The sequence below is a fragment of the Sinocyclocheilus anshuiensis genome, unplaced genomic scaffold, assembly GCF_001515605.1.
Source record: "Sinocyclocheilus anshuiensis isolate Anshui unplaced genomic scaffold, SAMN03320099.WGS_v1.1 scaffold208, whole genome shotgun sequence".
In the NCBI taxonomy this organism is placed as follows: domain Eukaryota; kingdom Metazoa; phylum Chordata; class Actinopteri; order Cypriniformes; family Cyprinidae; genus Sinocyclocheilus; species Sinocyclocheilus anshuiensis.
Genome location: NW_015557186.1, coordinates 178802 through 189833, shown reverse-complemented (window position 1 = coordinate 189833; position 11032 = coordinate 178802). Strand labels below are relative to the sequence as shown.

General features: G+C 32.0%; 1 protein-coding gene across 1 annotated transcript in view; it reads left to right on the top strand.

The window, feature by feature from the left end:
- The window catches only part of LOC107678700 (ryanodine receptor 3), a 196980-nt gene that overhangs the window by 150807 nt on the left and 35141 nt on the right, over positions 1–11032 (top strand). Inside the window, exons 69-77 of the mRNA XM_016474072.1 lie at positions 15–255; positions 1294–1381; positions 1544–1636; positions 3293–3307; positions 4646–4816; positions 4904–4963; positions 5308–5442; positions 6145–6257; positions 8709–8805. Of these exons, the coding sequence (XP_016329558.1) occupies positions 15–255; positions 1294–1381; positions 1544–1636; positions 3293–3307; positions 4646–4816; positions 4904–4963; positions 5308–5442; positions 6145–6257; positions 8709–8805 (1013 nt within the window). The remainder of the gene's footprint in view (positions 1–14; positions 256–1293; positions 1382–1543; positions 1637–3292; positions 3308–4645; positions 4817–4903; positions 4964–5307; positions 5443–6144; positions 6258–8708; positions 8806–11032) is intronic.

The window sequence follows — 11032 nt, the reverse complement described above, 5'->3', positions numbered from 1 at the left end:
TGTGTGTGTTATAGTGTACGCTCAGCCCATCATCAGTAAGGCACGCGCCGATCTGCTGAAGACGCACTTCTTGCCGACGCTGGAGAAGCTGAAGAAGAAGACGGTGAAGGTGGTGTCGGAGGAGGAGCTTCTGAAAGCTGATGGGAAGGGCGACACCCAGGAGGCGGAGCTTCTGATCCTGGATGAGTTTGCAGTGCTGTGCAGAGATCTGTACGCCTTCTACCCCATGCTCATCCGCTACGTGGACAACAACAGGTGACTGATGATGACATCACATCAAGACTTTTGTTTGATTTATTTATTTATTTTTTTATTAAAAAAAAAAAAAATTATTTTCTTTTTGTAAAATTATTTACATTATTTTAATTTTACATTTTGATGAGTGAATTTCTTTGATTAACTATTAAAAAATTATCAGTTATTTAAATTTTACATTGATTTACATTTCAGTTGTCTTTCTTTTAAAATTATTTATTTTAATTGTACATTTTTATTAAGTGTTTTATTTTAATTTGTTTTATTATAAAATTATTTTAGTTTTACATTTTTATTAGTAAGTTCATTTATTATTAAAATGATAAATTAAATTAGGAATTATTAGTAAATGTTTTATTTTGATTATATGTTATTAATCATTTTAATTTAGCATATTTATGATTTAATAAATTATTCGTTTTATTTGGATTATTTTTATGTTTTAAAATTATTTTATTTGTACTTATTAAGTGTTTTTATTTTAATTTGTTATTATGCATTACGGTTTAATTCATATTTTTTATTTTAAACTGATTTATTTTAATTTTACATTTTTATTACTAAGTGTTTTATTTTGATTATTTGTTTTTATTTCAAACTTATTCATTTTAATTTTACATATTTATGATTTAATTAATTATTAGTGATTTATTTAAATTTCTATGTTTTACAATGATGTAATATTCTTTGATCATTTATTTTAAAATTTTTATTTAATTATTAGTGTTCTATTTTGATTTGTTAATTTTTTTATTGCGTATTATTTTGTTTTATTTTTTATTAAACATTGATTTAATTAATCGTTTTGTTATTTTGATAGTTTTTTTTTTATTTTGAATTTTTTTTTAATTTACATTGATTTTTAATTTTAGTTATTTATTTTTTAAATGGTTTAATTTTACATATTTATGATTTAATTATTAGTATGTTTTTTCATCAACTCACAAACCCCAGTTTGTAAACGCTGATGCACCTGATGTAACTCTGAACACACAGAGTTGCATGTAATGCATCTGATCTGTTGTTCTGTGGTCTCAGGTCTCGGTGGTTAAAGGAGCCGGATGCGGATTCCAGTGATCTCTTCAGGATGGTGGCAGAGATCTTCATCCTGTGGTGTAAATCACACGTAAGAGCAGCTTTATGAGGCGCCGGCTATAATATCACATCATGGAGGTCTCGTTAAAACAAGCGTTATTTTAATCACACACGGTCCAGAGAGCATCTCATTATCATTCAGAGCAGCATCGCTCTCTTAACCAGAGCGTCAGGAGCATCTGTTTCTCTGCAGAACTTCAAGAGAGAAGAGCAGAACTTTGTGGTTCAGAACGAGATCAACAACCTCTCGTTCCTCACCGGCGACAGTAAAACCAAGATGGCAAAGGTACGAGTGAGAACTACCACAGATTTCAGACTTCAACACTTCAACCACACCCACATAAATAAAAATCACAATGATATTTTTTAAGGAAATTAACACTTTTCTTTCATCAAGGCAGCATTAAATTAATCAAAAGTGACAGTAAAGACATTTATAATATTACAATGCTGTTCTTTTGATCTTTCTATTCATCTGTGAATCCTGAAAAATAAAATGCGTCACAGTTTCCACAAAAATATTAATGTTTTCAGCATTGATAATAATCAGAAATGTTTCTCGAGCAGCAAATCAGCATATTAGAATGATTTCTGAAGATCATGTGACACTGAAGACTGGAGTAATGATGCTGGAAATACAGCTGCGCATCACAGAAATACATTACAGTTTAACAGATATTCACATAGAAAACAGTTCTTTGAAATTATAATAATATTTCACTGTTTTTAATGCAGTAGTAGTGTACGGATGACAACAGAATTGGACGCGTGTTTCACGTTGATTGTATTGTGAAGGATTATGACACGAGCTGCTCGTGAAGGCAAACCTGAGCTCCAGATTGATTCGTTTTAATATTTCATCGCACATTCCCCTTCATAAATACACACTAAAGCTGTCATTAATTACTAATATCACACATGAGCTCCCTCACATGCTGATATCCACGTCTCAGACGTCATTAAACCTCCGTCACGAGACCATCACTGTTAGATTTGTTTTCACTGGAGAACAAATGAAAGCTCATAAACCTGTCACACATATTCAGATTCACTAAATGCATGTATTTATTAATGTAAAGCTATATTAACAGAACTCATTTGAATTTTACTTTGATTTAATTAATAGCTTTTTATTTTAATTGTTGATTTTTTTTTAAATGATGTTTTTTGCATTTTTTATTTTGATTGTCTTTATTTTAAAATATTTTTTTTTACTTTACATTTGAATTAATTATTAGTTTTTATATTGATGTTTACTTAAATTTGATACATTTTTTTTTTTATTAATGTTTTATTTTTTTTATTCATTTTAATTTTAGATATGTATGATTGAATTATTAGTGTTTTATTTTTATTGTTTTTATTTTACTTTTTTATTTGACATTACAATTTAATTAATAGTTTTTACTTTAATTCTTTATTTTATTTTTTACTTTTTTTTTACATTTTTAAATTATTTTTTCATTTTGATTGTTTTTATTTGATATTAAAATGAAGTTTATTCAGGAATTATTTATGAATTAACTTTTTTTTTTTTTTTTTTCATTTTACGTTGATTTAAGTTTTTTGATACATTTTTTTATTTCACATTTTGCTTCATTTGGAAATGATTTATTTTATTTTTGAATTGTTTAATTTTTTGTATTTTAATTTTAAGGATTATTTTTTTAACAGAACTGATATAGCTTTTGATTCAATCGCTCATGATAAAGCACACATTTATAACCGAATGCATTGAATAACTCTCACAGGAAATGGAAAATATTACTCCAATCTCTCAAAGCAAACTCAGTGGTGTTTGGACTGACCGAATTCATTTAGAAGTTCTGCCGGTCTAATCAGTGCTTTTGATCTGGTTAATCAGTGATTGGATATTTTCTTGAGCGTTTCCTGTGTGAATGTCTTCTCTAACTCTTCTTCTGTCTTTCTCCTTCATGCTCAGTCATTCCTCCCCAAGGTACAGTGAGCCGCATGAGCTCTGATCACTGTGTCTCTGTCATGTTTGTCTGCAGCAGCGGCAGTCAGATTCAGATCAGCTTCATTACAGTCACAGCTGATTCAGTTCCACTCGATCTGCTCTGGCACAGATATACACTTACGCTGTTCGTTTCAGCAGGATTTTCTGAAAGTCTCAGTGATTTGGGTGTCAGGATTCATCAGAGAGTCTTGAAACACGAAGAGAAACAAGATTATTGCGAGACAGTGTTGTTTAGTATTATTTATATACCGTTATAGTATTTATTAATATTTTGAATTAGCTTTCCAGTTTTCATTTTAATTTTGTTTTCAGTAATTTTAGTACTTGTTAACATAAATTTTGTTTCATTGGTTGCTCTTAGTTTGTTTTTTAGTAATTTTTATGTTGATATTTAATAGTATTATTACTCATTATTACCAACAAAATTACAGAAACTTTAAAATTATTGTTGTTATTTATATTTCTTTTGGATTTTATTTTTATTTTAGTAGTTTTAGTACGCCAACTTAAACTTTGTTTCAGTTAGTTGGCAAGGCATTTTTTATTTTAGTAATAGTTCAGTATAGTTTACTTTAGCTTTATTTCCATATTTTTGAGTGAGAGCAGTGGTTTGAGATTGATGTGATCTCGGGTGGTTTTGTGTTGATGATGTGAGAGTAGATGATGCAGTGGTTAAAGCTTGTGTTGTGTCGTGTGTGTGTGTGTGTGTGTGTGTGTGTGTGTTGGATCTGTCGTGTTTCAGTAGTGTCTCTCATGTCAGATGTGGTCGTTGCTGGTGTGTTTTTAAAATTATTGTTGTTATTTATATTTCTTTTGGATTTTATTTTTATTTTAGTAGTTTTAGTACGCCAACTTAAACTTTGTTTCAGTTAGTTGGCAAGGCATTTTTTATTTTAGTAATAGTTCAGTATAGTTTACTTTAGCTTAATTTCCATATTTTTGAGTAAGAGCAGTGGTTTGAGATTGATGTGATCTCGGGTGGTTTTGTGTTGATGATGTGAGAGTAGATGATGCAGTGGTTAAAGCTTGTGTTGTGTCGTGTGTGTGTGTGTGTGTGTGTGTGTGTGTGTTGGATCTGTCGTGTTTCAGTAGTGTCTCATGTCAGATGTGGTCGTTGCTGGTGTGTTTGTGTTGTTAGTCGGTTCTTCTGGTTCTGTGTGTCTTGTGTTGGCAATTCCTTCTTTAAATATTTTTTTGAGTTTGTGAATCATCATCAGACAGCGGAAGCTTTTGTACAGATGTCTTTGATCTCTGAGGAGGGTTGTTTGTTCCTCGGTATTTAATTTTTTTGTCTTTATCGCTGTGTGTGTGTGTCAGGCTGGAGGTCAGGATCAGGAGCGGAAGCATAAGAAGCGTCGTGGAGACTTTTACTCCATTCAGACGTCTCTGATCGTGGCGGCGCTGAAGAAGATGCTGCCCATCGGTCTGAACATGTGCACGCCGGGAGACCAGGAGCTCATCCTGCTGGCCAAGATGCGATACGGCCTGGTACAGGGGTCACGGGTGTCAGGGGTCAAAGGTCACCGCTGTGTGTGTGTGTGTGTGTGTGATTTGATGTTTTTGTTCGGATTGTAGAAGGAAACAGATGAAGAGGTGAAGGAGCACATCAGACAGAACCTGCACCTGCAGGAGAAGGTCAGTCCTGAACACACACTCTCACTTATTAATCACTCACTTTCACTCAACTCACACACGCTCACTCATTACTCACACACGCTCACTCACACTCACTCACACTCACTTACTCACACACGCTCACTCATTACTCACTCACACACACTCACTTACTCACACACAAACACACGCTCACTCAATACTCACTCACACACACTCACTTACTCACACACACACACGCTCACTCATTACTTACGCACACACACTCACTTACTCACACACACACGCTCACTCAATACTCACTCACACACACACACTCACTCGTCAGCTGTCGCTAAAGATTGAGTCTCTCTGTTCACACGCAGTCTGCAGATCCAGCCGTTCAGTGGCAGCTCAACCTCTATAAGGATGTGATGACGAAGACGGAGGACACTCTGGACCCGGAGCGGAGCATCGAGAGAATCCAGAGCATCTCAGCCGCCGTATTCCACCTCGAGCAGGTCACGTCTCATCACTCACAGATCAATCGCATGTCATTCTGTCATTTCTACAGCAGCTGCACCATGTCATACAAATATACAGATTCATATCATTTGAATATTGAATGTTTAGATCAGGGATTCCCAAACTTCTTCATCAGCTCTACCCCATTGAATAATATCTTATTTAAAATGTGAATGTAAAAGACTTTGTTTTTTTTATTTGAAAATGTTATTTTATGATTTGATTAATATTAGTGTTTTGATGGTTTTTATCTTAAAATTATTTATTTTAATTTTTCATTTTTAATAAATTATTTAATTAGTTTTTATTAAAAAATTGCTCATATTCATTTTAGGTAATTAATTAATTATTATTTAGTGTTTTATTTTGATTGTTTTTATTCAAAATATTCATTTTTATTTGATATTTAATTATTAGTGTTTTATTTAGATTTTTTTTTGTTTCTTTTAATTTTAATTTTTTTTCATGATTTAATTCATTATTAGCTTTTCATCAGCACACGAACCCCCTGCTATAGATGCTCAAAACAGTTAATAGATTTGCATTTCCTGCATGAAATAAATATACATAGATGGTAGAAAAAAGACGTATAATCAGGGTGTCAAAAGGAGATTTTCCAACTTTATACTTCAAGAAAAGATAAAAGTGTTCCTCAAACACTCATGTCTGTGTCTCTCTCTATCTCTGGCTGTGTTCAGGTAGAGCAGCCCTTGCGCTCTAAGAAGTGTGTTTGGCAGAAGTTGTTGTCTAAGCAGCGCAAGCGAGCCGTTGTGGCGTGTTTCAGAATGGCGCCGCTCTACAACCTGCCCAGGTAACACGTCTGGAACTGTCTGCCTGTCATGACACATTTGATTCTGATCGTTCAGTACTTTAAGACCCAAACCATGAGCAGAGGCTGAACTCCAAATGTGTGATATATATATATATATATTATTTAATTTGTTTGTTTGTTTTTTGTAGATGCACACACTTTTATTTTTTGTGCATTTATATATATATATATTTGTGTCTGTATGTCCATGCATATATAATTTCATTTATTTTTTTATATTTAAATTTTAAAAAACATTTATTTATTTATTTATTTATTTGGGTTTTTTTTGTAGATGCACACACTTTTATTTTTTGTGTATTTTTATATATATTTGTGTCTGTGTTAGGGCTGCCACTAACGACTATTTTTATTTCGATTAATCTATCGACTAATTTGTCGATTAATCTAAACGATTAATTTCCCACCAAAAAAATCTACAATTTTACTTAAGAATATTTTATTACTTTTGCTACATGGATTAAAAAATTCTGCTAAACATATCAGTCAAAATTTATTAAACTAACTAAACTATTAAACTTAAGACTATTTTTATTTCGATTAATCTATCGACTAATTTATCGATTAATCTAAATGATTAATTTCCCACCAAAAAAATCAACAATTTTACTTAAGAATATTTTATTAAACTATATTTCATTAAACCAAATGAAATCCAAAAGTAAAACAGTAAAGTGCAACATAGAGTGCAAGAAGCAGTTGATTATTAAAATTTAATGGAACCATTAAAAATGGAATCCAGAAAATAATGGAAAACAGAATTTGGTAAAGATAAAACTGTAAAACTCAATTAATTTGACAGGCTTTTTGATTAATACAATTTAATTTAACCATTAAAACAGTATAGAAAAATTAAAATGGAAAAAAAATGAATTTGGAAATAAAACGAATTTCATAGTGCCCTATAATTATAATTATTTTTTTTTGTGGATGTCCACTTAATCTTTAATATTTGGCCATGTCTTTAGGACAGAAATGCTATAGCCACTGTAATTAAAAGAATATGTGGACATCACACCATGTAAACTTATTTTGAAACCACGATGTATTCGCCTGAGTTTCCGTAGATTTATAAATGATTTACCTTACAAATCTGATGAAATAGCGCACGTTGCGTTCCCAGATGAACGTTATAATAAACCCAAACTCACAACAACATGCAGAGATGGAGTTTGAGACGCTCCACACATGATGTAAATGATAACCGTTCCTGTGGAACTACTGTGAACCGAGCCGCTGTGTGACGCACGTACTTAACCTACACGCATGTAAATAATTAAAGCACATATACTGTATTAGAACGGCATTGCATATAATTATTTAATTAAATCGTAGCGTTTGTGAATTCACAATTATGCTTAATTATGGGTTTAATATATCATAAAATGGGTTTAATATATCATGCAGCCTTGGGAAACAGTCTAATAATGTGTTTTATGGATTCTCGTCTGTGAAATGCGCCACTTCCGGTATTTTGCCGGTTAGTCGACGCGAGCAAAATGAAGTCGAGGATTTTTAAAAATCGAATAGTCTAATAAAATCGACGAATCAGGACAGCCCTAGTCTGTGTGTGCATGCATATATCATTTAATTAATTTTTTTATATTTAACATTTAAAAAAAAAAAAAGATATTGTTAAAAAAATATGTATTTATTTGTTTGTTTGTTTTTTTGTAGATGCACACACTTTTATTTTTTGTGTATTTTTATGTATATTTGTGTCTGTGTGTGCATGCGTATATATAATTTAATTTATTTTTTATATTTAAATTGTTAAAAATAAAAAAATATATTGTTAAAAAAAATGTTTGTTTGTTTTTTGTAGATACACACACTTTTATTTTTTTGTGCATTTTTATGTATATTTGTGTCTGTATGTGCATGCATATATAATTTAATTTATTTTTTTATATTTATATTTAAATTGTTAAAAATACAAAAGACATTGTTAAAAATAAAAAAAATCTATTTGTTTATTTGTTTTAGTTTTATCTCATATGGTCGGGCGGTTTTTTGTGCTCAGTAACTCTAAACTGAAGAACGTCATGATTTTTCCTAATAAGCGAGTGCAGTGCTCTAACACTGATTTCAGATCAGTAGTTTGATTTGCAGGATGTGCTTTTATTTCTCGTCTCTTGTTTCCTTTCCTCATCACGTCCCTGTTTTCAGGCACAGAATTAATAATGACTTCCTGAATTCGTACCGTCACTTTTGGCTGAACAGAATTCAGGCGAGTTCTGACCGTGACGGTCTGCTGGCTGTGCTGACGGTAACGTAACGCTCAGAAGCGCTCGCTTTGCTCTCTCAAACTCCAGATGAGCAGCCAGATGCACCATAACTAACTAACTAACTAACTAACTAACTAACCCTCCAGCTCCTCCTGTTTCCCAGGCTGCTCCCTGCTAACCGTGTCTGCTCTCTCCGTCTCAGGCATCGCTCTATTAACCTGTTCCTCACGGGCTACCAGCGGCTCTGGATCGAGGCAGAGATGTACTCGTTTGAGGAGAAGCTAGTGCAGGATCTGGCTGTAAGTAATGATCTGGTCTGAGGTCAGCCGCTGGGTTCCACACTGGACTGGTTTTCTGTCTGTAGCTCTGAGCGCAGCTGCTGCTAAAAGACAACTCTATAAACTCGATATGTGCTGATGACAGAAAATATTTTATCTTTTTTAGTAAGAGTTTTGATTATTTTTATTTTAAAATTATGCATTTTTTATTTTACGTTTAATTATTATTAGCTCATAATCAATGTAAAATTGAAATAAATAAAAACATTTTTATTAAAGTTAATTGTTTTATTTTCATTCGTTTTTATTTTAAATTTATGTACATTTTACATTATTTGCACACCTTTTTTTGTCAGGTCAGTGTATCATCCTGGTATTTAAAGCAGTGTATTATTTATATACACTACCGGTCAAAAGTTTGGGATCAGAACGATTTTTAATGTTTTTTACAGGAGTGTCTTCTGCTCATCAAGGCTGCATTTATTTGATCAAAAATACAGGAAAAAATGTTATATTGTGAAATATTATTATGATGTAAAATAAAGTTTTTCTATTTTAATATACATTTAACTGTCATTTATTTCTGTGATGCGCAGCTGTATTTCCAGCATCATTACTCCAGTCTTCAGTGTCACATGATCTTCAGAAATCATTCTAATATGCTGATTTATTATCAGTGCTGGAAACTGTTATTTCTTTGGAACCTGTGATACTTTTTTTCTGGATTCTTTGATGAATAAAAAGTTAAAAAGAAGAGCATTTATTTAAAATAGAAATCTTTTCTAATAATATACACTACCGTTCAGAAGTTTGGGGTCAGTAAATTTTTATTCTTTATTTTTTTGAAAGAAATTAAAACTTTTATTCAGCAAGGATGTGTTAAATCGTTAAGAAGTGATAACAAAGAGTTATATTGTTAGAAAACATTTATATTTTGAATAAATGCTGTTCTTTTTAACTTTTTATTCATCAAAAAATCCTGAAAAAGTATCGCAGTTTCCAAAAAAAGATATATATTTGGCAGCACAACTGTTGATAATTCTAATAATAAATCAGCATATAAGACAGAAGACACTTCTTTAAAAACACAAGTCTTACTGATCCCAAACTTTTGAGTGGTAGTGTACGTAGTATTATAGCATTTTGTTATATTGCAGTTGGCTTTTAGTTTAAGTTTTAGTAATTTTGTTAAGTGCTTTTACCATTTTTATTAGTTTTTGTTTGTATTATTAGCATTTATTTAACTTCAACTTTGTTAAAATTTTTCCATGTAATTTTAATATTTTTATTGTCAGTGTGAACACACTGATCGCACTTATTATACTACAAAATGGCATAGAATTTATAGAATGCTCTATCCATAAACGCTCAAACTGTGGTGTTTCCTTTTCCTGTTCAGGTCTTTATTTCCTGCACTGATGCATGCTGGTTCTGTTCAGCGCATTAATGCTTTACCTGCTGAAAGCAGCTCAGCTGATCATCACTAACTGTAGCTGCATGACGGTCATTTCACACGCACTAGTGCAGTAGTGCGATTCACAAACTTCAGCTGAACCCGTTTGACCCAGAACATATTTACTTGAAGTCCCTTTAAGTGAATAATTCCATTTTTAACAAGACATTTGCATGTTCAAGGTTCTCTTGTGTGTCTTAATGGTCGCATGACATGCAAATAAACAAATAAAATATTTTATCTTTTTAGTAGGCGTTTTATTTGAATTGCTTTGAAACAATCAAAATAAAACACTTGCTAATAATTAAATCATAAACATGTACAATTAAAATACATTTTAAAATAAAAATATATATTTTTTATTTTAATTGTACGTTTTTATTAATTAATTAATTAAATAATTATTCGTTTTCATCTGCTCACGAACCCCAGCTTGGGAAACCATGTACTAAGGTATGATGCTGTTGAAGTACCATGTAATCATATCAAAGTACCATGGTATCACCGTCTGACAGCCTTACCGTACCATGGTACCACCACAGTACTTTACTGTAGTGGTGTTCTGTGCACTTCATCATAACATATAGAGATACAGTGATCGACACTCATACAGGCTGACATGAGCGGATTCACTGATGGCTGATCTGTGAAAGACAAGTGAGATGTGCTGATAGAGCATCACTGTGGCTATTTAGCTGATATTAAACATGATTGAAGTGTCTCATGTTTGTGTGTGTGTGTGTGTGTGTGTGTGTGTGTGTGTGTGTGTGTGTGTGTGTGTGTGTGTGTGTGTGA